The sequence below is a fragment of the Rutidosis leptorrhynchoides genome, chromosome 4 (assembly GCF_046630445.1).
Source record: "Rutidosis leptorrhynchoides isolate AG116_Rl617_1_P2 chromosome 4, CSIRO_AGI_Rlap_v1, whole genome shotgun sequence".
Lineage (NCBI taxonomy): Eukaryota > Viridiplantae > Streptophyta > Magnoliopsida > Asterales > Asteraceae > Rutidosis > Rutidosis leptorrhynchoides.
The window spans coordinates 78,625,676-78,644,889 of record NC_092336.1 but is presented as its reverse complement, the minus strand read 5'-3'; the positions used below and the strand labels follow the sequence as shown (position 1 = coordinate 78,644,889).

At 33.7% G+C, this 19,214-nt stretch overlaps 1 protein-coding gene and 1 pseudogene across 1 annotated transcript; both read left to right on the top strand.

The window, feature by feature from the left end:
- The first annotated feature begins 4,218 nt into the window (after positions 1-4,218).
- On the top strand, positions 4,219-5,663 carry LOC139839815 (1-aminocyclopropane-1-carboxylate oxidase homolog 1-like). The gene is made up of 2 exons (XM_071829981.1): positions 4,219-4,816; positions 5,308-5,663. Exons 1-2 carry the CDS (start codon positions 4,278-4,280, stop codon positions 5,633-5,635), a joined length of 867 nt encoding a protein of 288 aa, XP_071686082.1. The 5' UTR covers positions 4,219-4,277; the 3' UTR covers positions 5,636-5,663.
- A 1,059-nt stretch (positions 5,664-6,722) lies between these two features.
- On the top strand, positions 6,723-17,643 carry LOC139840755 (1-aminocyclopropane-1-carboxylate oxidase homolog 3-like; annotated as a pseudogene).
- Positions 17,644-19,214: the final 1,571 nt, after the last annotated feature.

The following is a 19,214-nucleotide window of genomic DNA, read 5'->3' as shown; positions in this document are numbered from 1 at the left end:
TAAAGAAAAGGAAGTAAATTTTGTGGATAATATTGATCCAACAGTCACTGAGAAACCATCTGATTTATATGAAGATTTCTTGAATGTTTAAGTTGTGTGTCTTTTGAAAAATAAACGATTTAATATCGTCTGTCTTTGTCATTATGTTTGCTAAATGTTTCAGTACTATCTATTTGCGTTTAAAATATTGTGTAATATTAATGTACTCACTATTTATTTCTTATATATGAAGTTCAATATGAATTTTGCTGGAATACAACATCAATCAAGTGGTGGAGATCTCTGTATAGCAGACAGTGGAACTACACACACTATACTTAAATCCGAGAAATATTTTATTGATCTAAAACCAACGGAAGGAACTATACATACAATATCAGGACCTGCTAACTTGATAAAAGGGATAGGAAAGGCAAATTTCATACTACCAAATGGTACAAAATTTTTAATAAATGATGCCTTATTTTCTCCCAAGTCAAGCAGAAATTTATTGAGTTTCTCCGACATATACCTTAACGGGTATGATTATCAGTCAGTGACAACAGAAAATGAGAAATATTTAAGTATCACTGACAAGAGTCATGTGGTTGAAAAACTGCCAAGACTTAGTTCTGGATTACATTATACACATATAAATGTACCAGAAATACATATGGTAGTTAACGAAAAATATATTGATCCTGGTGTATTCAGTTTATGGCATAACAGATTAGGCCATCCAGGATCAACAATGATGAAAAGGATTATTGAATGTACTCATGGACATCCACTAAAGGATAGAAAAATCCATCATGATACAATGGTTCCATGTACATCTTGCTCTCTTGGAAAATTGATAACTAGACCCTCACCACTTAAGGTTGAGAAAGAATCACCAATGTTTCTTGAAAGAATTCAAGGTGATATATGTGGACCAATTCATCCACCATGTGGACCATTTAGATATTTCATGGTTCTAATAGACGCATCTAGCAGATGGTCTCATGTTTGTCTGTTATCAAGCCGTAATGTGGCATTTGCAAAATTTCTTGCCCAAATTATTAAATTGAGAGCTCATTTTCCTGATTACACCATTAAAAGGGTGAGACTTGATAATGCTGGTGAATTTACATCTCAAGCATTTAATGACTATTGCATGTCTATAGGAATTGTTGTTGAACATTCTGTTGCTCATGTGCATACACAAAATGGTTTAGCCGAGTCATTGATTAAACGTTTACAGTTAATCGCTAGACCATTGATAATGAGAACAAAACTCCCTGTATCTATATGGGGTCATGCAATTTTACATGCTGCTGCATTGATTCGCATCAGACCAAGTGCAAGTCATAAATATTCCCCCCTACAACTTGCTTTTGGTCAAGAGCCAAATATTTCCCATCTTAGAACATTTGGTTGTGCAGTGTATGTTCCAATTGCGACACCACAACGTACAAAAATGGGTCCTCAAAGGAGGTTGGGAATATATGTTGGATATGAAACATCTTCAATATTAAGGTATATTGAACCTATGACAGGTGACGTTTTTACAGCACGTTTTGCTGATTGTCATTTTAATGAAACATTGTTCCCTAGATTAGGGGGAGAAATGAAAAATAAAGAAAATGATGTTTCATGGTGTGAACCTCAATTAAAGTATCTTGATCCTCGCACAAAAGAATGCGAGACAGAAGTTCAAAAGATAATGCATATACAAGAACTTGCAAATCAATTGCCTGATGCATTTACAGATACAAAAACGGTGACAAAATCATATATACCAGCAGTAAATACTCCAGCTCGAATTGAAATTCCAAAAGCTGGCAATAACGTCACTCATGAATCTTTGCCACGTCAGAAACGTGGAAGACCAATCGGTTCAAAGGATAAAAATCCTCGAAAAAGAAAATCAGCTGATAATGAAGTAAAAGAAAGTGTTCAAGAAGAACCACAAATCAGTACTCCTACTGCAGAGGAGATTGATGATGTCAATACAGAAATTGCAATCAATTATGCATATTCAAAAATATTATGGAACCGAAATGAAATGAAAAATCTTGATGAGAAATTTTCATTTAATGTTGCATATGACATCATGAATAATGATGATGATCCAGAACCAACATCTATGGTTGAATGTCAAAATAGACATGATTGGGCTCAATGGAAAGAAGCAATACGAGCTGAATTAGAATCACTCAATAAAAGAAAAGTTTTCGGATCCATCATTCTCACTCCTAAAGATGTGAAACCTGTAGGATACAGATGGATTTTTGTCCGAAAAAGAAATGAGAAAAATGAAGTTACAAGGTATAAAGCTAGACTTGTAGCTCAAGGTTTTTCTCAAAGACCGGGAATTGATTATGAAGAAACTTATTCTCCTGTTATGGATGCAATTACTTTTAGGTACTTAATCAGTCTGGCAGTTTCTAAAAATTTAGAAATGCATCTCATGGATGTTGTGACTGCTTATCTATATGGATCACTTGATAGTGATATATATATGAAGATACCTGAAGGATTTAAGGTACCAGAAGCATCAAATGCAAAACCCAAAGAAATGTATTCGATTAAATTACAAAGATCTTTATATGGGTTAAAACAATCGGGACGTATGTGGTATAACCGATTAAGTGATTACTTGATAAGCAAAGGGTATACAAATAATCTTACTTGCCCTTGTGTTTTCATTAAGAAAACAACATCCGGATATGTGATCATAGCTGTTTATGTTGATGATCTTAACATCATAGGTACAAATAAAGAGATCCATGAAGCCATTCAACTTCTAAAGAAAGAATTTGAAATGAAAGATCTCGGAAAAACCAAGTATTGCCTTGGTTTACAAATTGAGCATATGCCTAATGGTTTACTTGTACATCAAACAACATATACTGAAAAGATTTTGAAACATTTTAATATGGACAAGACAAAACCATTAAGTACTCCTATGGTTGTTAGATCACTCAATGTTGAAGCTGATCCATTTCGTCCATGTGAAGATCATGAAGATATTCTGGGACCAGAAGTACCATAACTTAGGGCAATTGGAGCTCTTATGTATATCTTACAAATTATACAAGACCTGACATTTCTTTTGCAGTTAATTTGTTGGTAAGGTTCAGCTCTGCTCCTACCAAAAGACACTGGAATGAGATCAAACACATATTTCGATACCTTCGAGGAACTACCGATTTAGGATTATTTTATTCTAACGAATCAAAACAAGTTTTGGTTGGTTATGCAGATGCAGGTTATTTATCTGATCCACATAAAGCTAAATCTCAAACTGGATATGTATTCCTAAATGGAGGTACTGCAATATCATGGCGTTCTAAAAAACAAACACTTGTTGCAACATCATCAAATCATGCCGAAGTGATTGCATTACATGAAGCTACTTGGGAATGTTTTTGGTTGAGATCAATGACACAACTCATTACTTATTCTTGTGGACTAGAACCCGATAAAAGTCCAACATCTATCTATGAAGATAATGCAGCTTGCATAGCACAAATGAAAGAATGATATATCAAAAGTGACCGAACAAAACACATACCTCCTAGATTCTTCTCATACACTCAAGACATCATTAAGGACAACTAGATTGAAATGATATATGTTCAATCCATCAAAACTCTGCTGATCTTTTCACCAAAGCACTTTCAACTGCTATTTTCAGAACGCATGTTCACAATATTGGCATGAGGCAAGTTCAAAAGATGTAACAGCTCAGCAATGTCTACTTGAGGGGGAGTCAACTATATGCTGCACTCTTTTTCCCTTAGCTAAAGTTTTTATCCCACTGGGTTTTTCTTTGGCCAAGGTTTTTAACGAGGCAGTAACTTACAGTTGATCTTTAACAAACAAAATTGCTATCCAAGGGGGAGTGTTATGATAATAATTGTGCAAGTATGGAACTACAATAATGCAAGTATGGATAGTCAATTTTGGTACAATTTTATAGTCAACTTGGGGTCACTTCCATAGTATCTTTTTGTAGTATAAATACCCATGAGTTATGCTTGTAAAGATGTACCATTTCTCACACTTACATCCATAGTGTTTCTTCCTTTCTCTCTTTACTCATATACTCTTGTTCTTAAGATTTTCAAAGTCTATATTCAAGAACCAATCCACTAAAGGTAGTTATAAGCCTACTGATTTATAACACTATCAATATTATCTGGATAAACAAAAAAAACACGTGTACACCTTGTAGGCACACTTGATTGACTATTTGAGGATAAAGTTACACACGTTACTATAGTCGTATAGCCGCCAAACATAGAAACTAGATGGGTCTGAATGCCAGTCCGGGAATAATCCAACCGGAATACGACCGTAAAACCGAGCTAAAAGCATTCGACGAAACCAAGACCGGAGTCAAAGGACTCGTTGACTCTGGAATAACACAAGTCCCTCGTATATTCCACTTGCCATGTCCCGAAAATCTCAATTCCGACCAAACATCTGGGTCAAAACCAACTCTTCCGACCATCGACATGGATGGAATCAACGAGGATTCGATCAAGCGAAAGGAGGTGATGAAGAAAGTGAAAGATGCGTTTGAGAGGTGGGGATTTTTTCAGATTGTGAATCATGGAATACCAATTGACATTTTGGAGGATGTGAAAAAGGGTATTTTAGGGTTTTTTGAACAAGATACAGATGTAAAGAAGGAGTGGTATTCAAGAGATGTGAGTGGGAAGAGTAGGGTGGTATATAACAGCAACTTTGATTTGTACTCGGCACCGGTGACTAATTGGCGTGACTCGTTTTACTGTATCATGGCTCCTAATCCACCTGAACCACATGAGTTGCCACTCCCTTGCAGGTCTCACACATCAATTTTTTTTCTTCCATAATTAATGTTTATTATTATTCGGTTTCAAACTGTTTAATATGAAACCGAGCCAAACCCGGTGAGAGAAGAAAACTGAATGTGAATTTGATTTCGGTTCGGTTCGGTTCACAATATGAATTCAGCTTTCGGTTAGACATTTTAGATCGGTTTAACTGAAAATCGAATTCCACTAATAATTTATTATTGTACATTATTAATATATATAGCCCACAACCGATTTAAAACCAAATAAAACAGTTTTGATTACTAAATCAGGTTGATTCCATGATATATTGTCGAATATATTTATCATCGCTATCTGCCCATCTTTTTAATAATTTTGGTACAGATTTTAGTTGGAAATATGATGATAGAATTAGCATATGCTTATACTACGATTAAGAAAATATGATTTTCATATAACTATAGAAGTTGAAGATAGAACTAGCCGCTAACTATGTGTGCCTGTATAAATTGTACAGAGATGTATGGCCGGACTACGCGAGACGAATGATGAAGCTTGGATGTTGTTTGTTCGAGTTAATATCCGAGGCTCTTGGGCTCGACCCTAATCACCTTTTTGACATGGGGTGTGCCGAAGGGCTTGCCCTTCTTGGCCATTACTATCCTTCATGTCCGCAACCTGAGTTAACAATTGGAACCCCCAATCATGCCGACAACGATTTCATCACCATTCTTTTGCAAGACCATGTTGGCGGCCTTCAAGTGCTTTACGAGAATCAGTGGATCGACGTTCCCCCAATTCCAGGAGCTCTCGTAGTGAACGCCGGTGACCTTCTACAGGCATAAGTCTATCTATCAACCTATAAATATTTTGTTTGATTTCAATTCATTGGTTTTAAAAGTTGAAAGTGTAGCATACTACTACTACTACTACTACTAACAGGTAAAGGTATAGGGTTTTCCCTGTTCGGGCTATCCGGGAGGGCGAGGAATCCGACTACTCTGATGTGCAGAACTAGTTACTCACAACCTTTCCCTGGCCACCACAAATAATATTCGTCCTAAGCGGGATTCGAACTTGAGACCTCTTGCAAGGAACTCAGGGTCCTAACCACTGGACTATCTTGTAATGGTTATGTACACTACTACTAGATAAATGGTATTTATGTTTGTGAAATTTTTTTTCAGTTGATTACAAATGATAAATTTGTGAGTTCACAACATAAAGTGTTGGCGAATAAGATCGGTCCGAGAGTATCATTGGCGTCGTTCTTTTCAACAAGCACTATTCCAACCAAGAAGGTGTTTGAACCGATCAAAGAGCTGCTTTCGAAAGATAACCCCGCCAAGTATAGAGGCACAACGGTGAAAGAATATGTTGACTACTTCAGGGAAAAAGGACTTGATGGCACTTCCGCTCTTTTGCATTTCAGGATCTAGCTAGCTTGTTGGAAGTCAACAAACCCTATTTTTAGGTATTCCATTGTTCTTTAATTTGTATTCATCAACAAATTCCTCCTACAATCAACTCAAATCGTCTCTAGAAACGATATACCAAAAGTGCAAAATGTTTAAATATGCATAATATTGTATAATTGTATGTATTGTATATGCATATGTGAGCTACTTAGTAAGTTTGTCAATCTTAAAAAAAAAAAAATGCAAATTGATGAATTCGGGGATATATGTCACACAAATTGGGCTTGAAGAAAGCTTGGCTAGACCAGGCCCAGTTGGGCTTCATCTAACGGTACTTACATGTGGGGTCTGTAAGGTTATAATCTATCAAGATTGTATGGTTAAACAGTGAACACAGTCATGTTTACGTACCTAAGGTACGTACACTTGATTGATTTAATTTGATGATAAAGTTACAGACGTTGGTATATTTGTATAGCCAGTAATAGAGCCACCAAACATAGATCGAGACTAGATGGGTCTGATCAATATGAGTCCGGGAATAATCCAACCGGATTATGACCGTGAGACCGAGCTAAAACCATTCGACGAAACCATAACAGGAGTCAAAGGACTCGTTGATTCAGGAATCACACAAGTCCCTCGTATATTCCATTTTGCCTTGTCCCGAAAACCTCAATTATTCCGACCAAACATCTGGATCAAAACCAACTCTTCCGACGATTGATCTGGAGGGAATCAACCAGTGGCGACTCCACTTGATGTCAAGTGGGGTCAAAGGAACCCATTAACTAAATTTTTTTATATATAAAATACTACAAAAATGGTATAGGACACCATTAAATTCATAGAGACCTCATATATTTTTAAAATTGGTGATTTTTATGGAAAAAATAGCCATTCTTTAGAGAAAAAAATTACAAAGTAGCACTCAAATTGTATAGGAACCCACTGAGTTTTGATCCTAGAATCGCCACTGGAATCAACGAGGATTTGATCAAGCGAAAGGTGGTGATCGAGAAAGTGAAAGATGCGTTGGAGAGTTGGGGATTTTTTCAGATTGTGAATCATGGTGTACCAGTTGGCATTTTAGAGGATGCGAAAAAGGGTGTTGCGTTTTTCGAACAAGATACGGATGTAAAGAAGCAGTGGTACACAAGAAATTATAGTGGAAAGAGTAGGGTGGTGTATAATAGCAACCTTGATTTGTACTTGGCACATGTGACTAGCTGGAGAGACTCGTTTGCTTGTATCATGGCTCCTGATGCTCCTCAACCATATGAGTTACCACGACCTTGCAGGTCCAGTCCTCACTGGAATATAGAGTACTCCGTAATACGGAGAACTTTCATTTTGCTCACATCATTTTATATTTAATTAATCCAGGTTCAATATTTTGTATAGAGATATATGGCCAGAGTACTCGAACCACATGATGAAGCTTGGATGTTGTTTGTTCCGGTTAATATCTGAGGCTCTTGGGCTCGACCCTAATCATCTTTTTGACTTTGGGGTGTGCTGAAGGGCTTGTTCTTAATGGCCATTATTATCCTTCATGTCCACAACCTGAGTTAACAATCGGAACCCCTAATCATACCGATAGCGATGTGATGACCCGGAAATTTCCGATCAAATGTAAACTTTAATCTTTATATGTTTCCGACACGATAAGCTAAGTCTGTTATCCTGAGTCTCAAAATTTTTGAACTGTTTCATTTATTCAATTGACCTTCAACTGTTCTCAATGGTTCACGAACAACTATTTGTAAAATAAATACATATATATTTAAAAATACAAATGTATATTAGTTCGAAATAAAATTTTAATTTTAATTAGGATTAGTATTATTATAATTACTAAAACTTTTCATGCTTGTTTATTTAAAGTTATTATTATCATATTATTATTTTTATCATTTATTATTATTAGTATCTTTATCAATAATATTATTATTATTAATAATATTATTATTATTAATTGTATTATTAATATTAGTAATTAGTAATATATTTAGATTTATTAAATGTCAATACTAATTATTTGAAGAATCATAAGAACATATATTTATGAGTGTAATTTGTTACATGTTATAATAATAATAATAATATAGATATGGATAGTCAATTTTGGTGTATACATATAGTCAATTTTGGTACACAAAGTATGTATTTTTATATTGAGATTTTAGGCTATAAATACTCATGAATGCAAGCATTAAACTTGCACCATTTCTCACACTTACAAAGTGTTTCTTTCTTTCTCTCCATTATCATCTTTGTTCTTACAATTCATTATTAGTATTCTAAATCAAGAATCAAATCACTAAAGGTAGTTATAAGCCTACTGAATTATAACATCAAGAATCAAACCACTAAAGGTAGTTATAAGCCTACTGAATTATAACATCAAGAATCAAACCACTAAAGGTAGTTATAAGCCTACTGAATTATAACACGTTATCAGCACGATAATCTTAATACTAAATATGGTTGGCTCTGCCACCAAAATGATATATGGTCGGTTATACCACCAAAATGATATATGGTCGGTTATACCACCAAAATGATATATGGTCGGTTATACCACCAGAATGATATAGGTCGGTTATACCACCTGAAAAAATATATGGTCGACACTGTCGCCAAATTTTCATTTATGTTTACTAATATTTATATTTTTGTTATATAACATTTATTTATGATTGCTTACACATGGTCGACACTGTCACCTACTTATCATTTATGTTATATTAAATTTATGTTTAATGTTTATATACTTATGAATATAAATTGACTCTAATTTATCATGATGTTTGTTTTAATTTTTGATAATAGAAAATGTCGAATCTGGAAAAGCTTAAATTTACTCCTTTAGAATCAACTGGAAACAACTACATGCCATGGGTTATAAAAGTAAAAATGCATCTTAAATCAATGGGCATTCTTGAAACCATAAATGAAAACAACACTTGTTCTGAAAAAGAACAAGCTACGGCATGTTGCTTTATTCATCAACATATTGATGAATGCTTACAAAATAATTATGTGACTGTAGAAGATCCCCATGTTTTATGGGAAGGTCTCAAAAGCAGATTCAATAATCAAAGAGAAATTTTACTTCCAGCTGCAATGGAACAATGGAGAACATTAAGGTTCCAAGACTTTAAGAAAGTAAATGAATACAGCTCAGCTCTGTATAATACATGTTCACAACTTAAATTCTGTGGACATGAAATTAGTGATGCAGACATGATGGAGAAAACTTTCTCCACAATGAATGCTGCAAACATCACAGTGCAAAGAAATTTGAGAATGCTAAAGTTCAAAACATATCCTGAACTTAATTCATATCTCTTAGTTGCAGAGCAAAATGATGAGCTATTAATGAAAAATCAGCAATCCCGTCCTACTGGTACACTTGCAATCCCTGAAGCAAATACTGCAAATAATTATAAACAGGGACAAGGACGCGGGCAAGGTCGTGGTTATAATAACCATCACCATCATCATGCCAAAAGCCATAACTATGGTAGAAACCATCCTTATGGTAATGGTAATGGGCGTGGACGTGGTCGTGGTCGTGGCCGTGGTGGTCAAAGAAATAGTAATCCACGAAAATATAAATATCAACCACAAAACAAGCCCATTAAACAAGATGTTGAAGAAAATTCTTCTAAAAATTCTGAAGAATCTTGCTACAGATGTGGTAGATTGGGCCACTGGGCTAATACTTGCCGAACATCTAAACATCTTGTTAAGATGTATCAGGATTCGCTGAAAGGTAAAGAAAAGGAAGTAAATTTTGTGGATAATATTGATCCAACAGTCACTGAGAAACCATCTGATTTATATGAAGATTTCTTGAATGTTTAAGTTGTGTGTCTTTTGAAAAATAAACGATTTAATATCGTCTGTCTTTGTCATTATGTTTGCTAAATGTTTCAGTACTATCTATTTGCGTTTAAAATATTGTGTAATATTAATGTACTCACTATTTATTTCTTATATATGAAGTTCAATATGAATTTTGCTGGAATACAACATCAATCAAGTGGTGGAGATCTCTGTATAGCAGACAGTGGAACTACACACACTATACTTAAATCCGAGAAATATTTTATTGATCTAAAACCAACGGAAGGAACTATACATACAATATCAGGACCTGCTAACTTGATAAAAGGGATAGGAAAGGCAAATTTCATACTACCAAATGGTACAAAATTTTTAATAAATGATGCCTTATTTTCTCCCAAGTCAAGCAGAAATTTATTGAGTTTCTCCGACATATACCTTAACGGGTATGATTATCAGTCAGTGACAACAGAAAATGAGAAATATTTAAGTATCACTGACAAGAGTCATGTGGTTGAAAAACTGCCAAGACTTAGTTCTGGATTACATTATACACATATAAATGTACCAGAAATACATATGGTAGTTAACGAAAAATATATTGATCCTGGTGTATTCAGTTTATGGCATAACAGATTAGGCCATCCAGGATCAACAATGATGAAAAGGATTATTGAATGTACTCATGGACATCCACTAAAGGATAGAAAAATCCATCATGATACAATGGTTCCATGTACATCTTGCTCTCTTGGAAAATTGATAACTAGACCCTCACCACTTAAGGTTGAGAAAGAATCACCAATGTTTCTTGAAAGAATTCAAGGTGATATATGTGGACCAATTCATCCACCATGTGGACCATTTAGATATTTCATGGTTTTAATAGACGCATCTAGCAGATGGTCTCATGTTTGTCTGTTATCAAGCCGTAATGTGGCATTTGCAAAATTTCTTGCCCAAATTATTAAATTGAGAGCTCATTTTCCTGATTACACCATTAAAAGGGTGAGACTTGATAATGCTGGTGAATTTACATCTCAAGCATTTAATGACTATTGCATGTCTATAGGAATTGTTGTTGAACATTCTGTTGCTCATGTGCATACACAAAATGGTTTAGCCGAGTCATTGATTAAACGTTTACAGTTAATCGCTAGACCATTGATAATGAGAACAAAACTCCCTGTATCTATATGGGGTCATGCAATTTTACATGCTGCTGCATTGATTCGCATCAGACCAAGTGCAAGTCATAAATATTCCCCCCTACAACTTGCTTTTGGTCAAGAGCCAAATATTTCCCATCTTAGAACATTTGGTTGTGCAGTGTATGTTCCAATTGCGACACCACAACGTACAAAAATGGGTCCTCAAAGGAGGTTGGGAATATATGTTGGATATGAAACATCTTCAATATTAAGGTATATTGAACCTATGACGGGTGACGTTTTTACAGCACGTTTTGCTGATTGTCATTTTAATGAAACATTGTTCCCTAGATTAGGGGGAGAAATGAAAAATAAAGAAAATGATGTTTCATGGTGTGAACCTCAATTAAAGTATCTTGATCCTCGCACAAAAGAATGCGAGACAGAAGTTCAAAAGATAATGCATATACAAGAACTTGCAAATCAATTGCCTGATGCATTTACAGATACAAAAACGGTGACAAAATCATATATACCAGCAGTAAATACTCCAGCTCGAATTGAAATTCCAAAAGCTGGCAATAACGTCACTCATGAATCTTTGCCACGTCAGAAACGTGGAAGACCAATCGGTTCAAAGGATAAAAATCCTCGAAAAAGAAAATCAGCTGATAATGAAGTAAAAGAAAGTGTTCAAGAAGAACCACAAATCAGTACTCCTACTGCAGAGGAGATTGATGATGTCAATACAGAAATTGCAATCAATTATGCATATTCAAAAATATTATGGAACCGAAATGAAATGAAAAATCTTGATGAGAAATTTTCATTTAATGTTGCATATGACATCATGAATAATGATGATGATCCAGAACCAACATCTATGGTTGAATGTCAAAATAGACATGATTGGGCTCAATGGAAAGAAGCAATACGAGCTGAATTAGAATCACTCAATAAAAGAAAAGTTTTCGGATCCATCATTCTCACTCCTAAAGATGTGAAACCTGTAGGATACAGATGGATTTTTGTCCGAAAAAGAAATGAGAAAAATGAAGTTACAAGGTATAAAGCTAGACTTGTAGCTCAAGGTTTTTCTCAAAGACCGGGAATTGATTATGAAGAAACTTATTCTCCTGTTATGGATGCAATTACTTTTAGGTACTTAATCAGTCTGGCAGTTTCTAAAAATTTAGAAATGCATCTCATGGATGTTGTGACTGCTTATCTATATGGATCACTTGATAGTGATATATATATGAAGATACCTGAAGGATTTAAGGTACCAGAAGCATCAAATGCAAAACCCAAAGAAATGTATTCGATTAAATTACAAAGATCTTTATATGGGTTAAAACAATCGGGACGTATGTGGTATAACCGATTAAGTGATTACTTGATAAGCAAAGGGTATACAAATAATCTTACTTGCCCTTGTGTTTTCATTAAGAAAACAACATCCGGATATGTGATCATAGCTGTTTATGTTGATGATCTTAACATCATAGGTACAAATAAAGAGATCCATGAAGCCATTCAACTTCTAAAGAAAGAATTTGAAATGAAAGATCTCGGAAAAACCAAGTATTGCCTTGGTTTACAAATTGAGCATATGCCTAATGGTTTACTTGTACATCAAACAACATATACTGAAAAGATTTTGAAACGTTTCAATATGGACAAGGCAAAACCATTAAGTACTCCTATGGTTGTTAGATCACTCAATGTTGAAGCTGATCCATTTCGTCCATGTGAAGATCAAGAAGACATTCTTGGACCAGAAGTACCATATCTTAGTGCAATTGGAGCTCTTATGTATCTTACAAATTGTACAAGACCTGACATTTCTTTTGCAGTTAATTTGTTGGCAAGATTCAGCTCTGCTCCTACCAAAAGACACTGGAATGGGATCAAACACATATTTCGATACCTTCGAGGAACTACTGATTTAGGATTATTTTATTCTAACGAATCAAAACAAGATTTGGTTGGTTATGCAGATGCAGGTTATTTATCTGATCCACATAAAGCAAAATCTCAAACTGGATATGTATTCCTAAATGGAGGTACTGCAATATCATGGCGTTCTCAAAAACAAACACTTGTTGCTACATCGTCAAATCATGCCGAAGTGATTGCATTACATGAAGCTACTCGAGAATGTTTTTGGTTGAGATCAATGACACAACTCATTACTGATTCTTGTGGACTAGAACGCGATAAAAGTCCAACAACTATCTATGAAGATAATGCAGCTTGCATAGCACAGATGAAAGAAGGGTATATCAAAAGTGACCGAACAAAACACATACCACCTAGATTCTTCTCATACACTCAAAATCTCATTAAGGACAACCAGATTGAAATGAGATATGTGCAATCTAGCAAAAACTCTGCTGATCTTTTCACGAAAGCACTTCCAACTGCTATTTTCAGAACACACGTTCATAACATTGGCATGAGACATGTTCAAAAGATGTAACAGCTGAAGCGATGTCTACTTGAGGGGGAGTCAACTCCATGCTGCACTCTTTTTCCCTTAGTTAAAGTTTTTTCCCACTGGGTTTTCTTTAGCAAGGTTTTTAACGAGGCAGTAATTTATAGTTGATCTTCAACAAAATAAAATTGCTATCCAAGGGGGAGTGTTATAATAATAATAATAATATAGATATGGATAGTCAATTTTGGTGTATACATATAGTCAATTTTGGTACACAAAGTATGTATTTTTATATTGAGATTTTAGGCTATAAATACTCATGAATGCAAGCATTAAACTTGCACCATTTCTCACACTTACAAAGTGTTTCTTTCTTTCTCTCCATTATCATCTTTGTTCTTACAATTCATTATTAGTATTCTAAATCAAGAATCAAATCACTAAAGGTAGTTATAAGCCTACTGAATTATAACATCAAGAATCAAACCACTAAAGGTAGTTATAAGCCTACTGAATTATAACATCAAGAATCAAACCACTAAAGGTAGTTATAAGCCTACTGAATTATAACATTACACATCTTTCTCACTCTTTATTCTTTCAATACTACAAGAAGTTAAATTCTGTTGAGCTGGGTCCAGAGTGATTGAAATAATCGATCATTTTTGTTTTGATTGAGAAAAATATCTATATGTAGCTATCTATATATTTGTATATCTATCTTCACCATCTTTGAAAATGGGAACAAAACACAACCACTTGTGCATATTCATCTTCTATTTTTTTTCTCCAAACCCATCTCCTTACCACTCATATTATATATATATATACATATACATAATATGTAATACATAATACATAGGCATATAGAGATAAACCCACAAACCATCAACCTTCTCACTTCACCATCTTTACAAATTCTGTTAGCTAGGAGATTCTTCCTGTCTCTAATTTAATTACATGTCATAATCTAATCAGATACAAAACAAATTCTGTTAACAATCCAAATCAACTTTAATTATTTTTTTTCTTACTTCCCTGTTCCTTCTTCCAGTTATGTCGACCACAAAAAAGACTTACATTTAAATTCTATATTATATAACTCCATGTATTCGATGGCCATCAAAACAAAACCAATATTTGTTGAACTTCTAAACACCATAACATCAACTATTTTCATTAAAGAACTGACCTAAACCCACTTGCTTTCTTGTTTGATTAAACCCATTTAACCACCACCACCAAGAAAATCATCTCACCCATAACAACCTTCATTCCATGATTGCTACGGCTGTACACTTACGGTTCTACAGTCACGAAACCATAACCATTGCAACACCCGAACATTTACCCAACTTAATCACATACGGAGCAATAGTAAATCGATAACCATCTTATAATCATCACCACCGCTACCCTCTTTCTATAATTATATTTTCTTTCTGCAACTCATGAATTCTGTGTTGATTTGTTTTCGTAATCAATTAATGAACCACCAAGATCATAACCCGCTATGTCTCTCTCTCTCTCTCTTCAAATTCTTTCTTCTTTTCGTTTCCTACTACTATGGTTATTCGATCTTCCTCATTAAAACCTACTGCAAACACCCTTGATCAGACTACTGATCGAACGTATTATTCCTGCTACACCTGCTTTTACTTTTCATTTATTTCAATCGAAAACTGCAGTAACTTTTCCTCTTGCTTTGGTTTCACGAACAAGTTGAAAAAAAGTGATGATATTGTATACAACAATATTGTGGTTCTTTTATTTTTCTCTCGTGTTCTTTTATTCTTCTTTTTGGCCATCCATTATTAAAGTATGAACCCCACTATGCAATCTTGTGAATACATGATAAAGCTACTGCATGCGTGTTTTTTTTTTTTTTTTTTTTTTTTCTTGTGGCCACAACTATTAAACTATGAAACCACTTGTTCTCTTTAAACAATTCGCATGCTTTATGCCTCGGTTATAACCCCCAGCCAATTAAAAATCCTATTACCTATCAAGATATAAACCACTTGATGTAACGGGCCATGCTTTTGGTTATTGGACGAGTGTGTTTATTTTTATTGGACCGATATGATCCAAGCTTCCATTGAGCCGAAGCCCAAAATGTGATTGGATATTAGGGTAGTCGTGTAATATTGAAGAGATAAATGGATGACACCTGAGATGTTTACAATAGCGAGGAATAAAATTCGATGATACATATGAAAGATAATGATGGTGTCGTGATTATGATCAATGGAATTTTTGAGTTTTAGATGAGGAGGAAGACAACTGAGATAGATATATAGGTAATATATATATATTTAATCCAGGCTTATAACACAAAAGCAAAGACAGAGGGACGGTTCAGGGCGTTTGTGTTTAACAGGAGGTTGTGAGTTCGATTCAGGGCAGTGGCATTTGATTTGTTTTCTTTTTTGAAAGCTTGTTACTTTAAAGGTAGTATTTTATTATTATTATTATTATTATTATTATTATTATTATTATTGCTACTACTTTTATATTAACAATATTATTATAACAAATAAATATATTTTTTTATAGTAGTATATATGTTACAACTACCATAATATTATATATAAATATATATAGTAAGAATATTTATATAAATATTTACATATAACAAATTATTGATTTTAAATATAATATTAAACTATATAAATATTAACTATTTTATATATATAAGATATGTAATTTAGGATATAATATATGAATTTATTTGATTACAAGTATATGTTTTAATAAATATATGAATATTATAGGTTTGTGAATCCGAGGACAACCCTACGCTTGTTAAATGTCGTCATATGTATTTTACTACAAAATACATTAGGTGAGTTTCATTTGCTCCCTTTTTACTCATTACATTTTTGGGCTGAGAATACATGCAAATGCTTTATTAACTGTTTTACAATATTTATATGCGTGAGTTTCATTTGCCCTTTTTACTCTTTACGTTTTTGGGCTGAGAATACATGCAAATGCTTTATTAACTGTTTTACTATTTTTTATATGCGTGAGTTTCATTATTCCCTTTTTAAATGCTTTTGCAATATATATTTTTGGGACTGAGATTACATGCGCTGTTTTTAAAACTGTTTTACGAAATAGACACAAGTACTCGAAAATTACATTCTATGGTTGGATTATCGAATCGAATATGCCCCTATATAGTCTGGTAATCTAAGAATTAGGGAACAGACACCCTAATTGACGCGAACTCTAAAGATAGATCTATCGGGCCCAACAAGCCCCATCTAAAGTACCGGATGCTTTAGTACTTCGAAATTTATATCATGTCCGAAGGAGGATCCCGGAATGATGGGGATATTCTTATATGCATATTGTGAATGTCGGTTACCAGGTGTTCAACCCATATGAATGATATTTTTGTCTCTATGCATGGGACGTATATTTATGAGAAATGGAAATATGAAATCTTGTGGTCTATTAAAATGATGGGAATGATTATTTATGTTAAACTAATGAACTCACCAACCTTTTGGTTGACACTTGAAAGCATGTTTATTCTCAGGTACGAAAGAAATCTTCCGCCGTGCATTAACTCATATTAGAGACATTACTTGGAGTCATTCATGGCATATTTCAAAAGACGTTGCATTCGAGTCGTTGAGTTCATCAATATTATTATTAAGTCAATTATAATTGGATATATTATAAAATGGTATGCATGTCTGTCAATTGTCGATGTAAATGAAAGTTTGTCTTTTAAAAACGAATGCAATGTTTGTAAAATGTATCATATAGAGGTCAAGTACCTCGCGATGTAATCAACTGTTGGAAATTGTTTATAATCGATATGGACTTCGTCCGGATGGATTAGGACGGGTCCTTTCAGTTATTTCATCACGATTCTTTTGCAAGACCATGTTGGTGGCCTTCAAGTGTTTTATGAGAATCAATGGATCGAGTTTCCTAACGATGATGTCGTTGAAGCGCAACCCGAGTCGAAATAAAAGGTATAACCCGTGAAAGATTTAAATGTTATTTTATATTAACAATATATGTGCATCTCCGCGTTTCGCTATGGAATTGTCGACTTTTAAAAATTTAACGCAAAATCAACGTGTATGAAAAGTACCCAAATATTTAACCTTTTTTAAAAAGAATCCGTTTTGTGTATAGTTAGTGGCATGTTCGTAAAATTATTTCGAGTTTAACGATGATGCCGGAAAAATTTAAGTCGTTACGAGCGAGAAGATATGACCTGTTGAATATTTGGGTGGAGTTTATTTAAGATTTTTTATGAAAATGTTGATTTGGCACTCTACCCACTGTTTGGGGGGGTCGGTTTTGATGTCTCAACAAAGTGTGGGGTTTTTTTTTTTGGCAAAGTGGAAGTTAGTTTAAAAAAAAAGAGGCAAAATGAGGAAAATACCCCTAGTACTATTCATCATTTTTGTCTAATAGTTAACAAGTTTTTTTGCTGAGCCTCGCGTTGCGGCGGTGAACCCTTATTTTTTTATATATAACATAATTAGCCAAATTTTTGTTGTACAAAACATATCTTTTAAATTAAATACTTAAACGTTAATAATCATAAAAAAATCAAAGAGAAAGTATGTTTCAAATAAATAACTAAAATAGTCAAAATCAACATAATTTGAATATTCTTGTTATTGGAGCAGTAAAGTGTGGAAGTAAAAAAGAATATTGTAAAGGAAAAGAGAAGGAAAGTAAAAGATTTTTTCAAAAAATATTAAAAAAGGGGTAATGAAAAAATAAATGAAGTCATGTACAAAATTATTAGAAAAGTTAGATTGGAAAAAGAATTTTAAAACATCGTTTTTAAATAAGCAAAATACAGGTGAAGCTTTTTACCCTCGAGAGTGGTTATTACGGCTTGGTCCTAGTTGAACAGTAGAATTGTCACCGCGCGCTGTTACAGGTGTGAACATTTTCGTTGTACATAACTATATGTTTCAAATTATAATATTTTATCGTTAAAAAATCTAACATAACAAAAAATACAATATTCCGGTACACCTGTAAAGCTCGATTTTTAATAAAGTCAAAGTTGGGTTGTAGTGTTATATCATTCAACTTTACCCTTAGAATTTAGATTTTATTACGCGTGTATCCCAATTCAACAGTACCTATTGTCATTTTCTAATTGAATATATTCATTGCTATATCATTCAACTTTGCTCTTAGAATTTAGATTTTATTAAGCGTGTATCTCAATTCAACAGTACCTATTGTCATTTTCTAATTTAATATAATAATAATAATAAATAATAATATATATACTAGTGAAATGACCTGTGGAATCATGGGTTTGTTCAAACGAAACAGTTTAATGATATGTTTAGGTATTAAGTGAACGTAAATGTTAAATTATCACTTACACACCACATAATGATCATTAGAGCAGTAAAGAATAAAATAATAATTGCTTTAGTAATTCATTGGATTTCGTACCACACATATTAAAGATGTCCGAATCGGATATATATATATATGAACAAACGATAACGTTATATCAAAATCAAAAAATTAATTATATAAATAAGTAGCGATCAACGAT

Bases quoted from the DNA above. Each gene is read 5' to 3' on its own strand.
- LOC139839815 (XM_071829981.1), top strand. From the start codon at position 4,278: ATGGGTCTGAATGCCAGTCCGGGAATAATCCAACCGGAATACGACCGT. The intron at 4,817-5,307 runs GTCTCACACATC...TAAATTGTACAG, and splicing joins GAGTTGCCACTCCCTTGCAG to AGATGTATGGCCGGACTACG.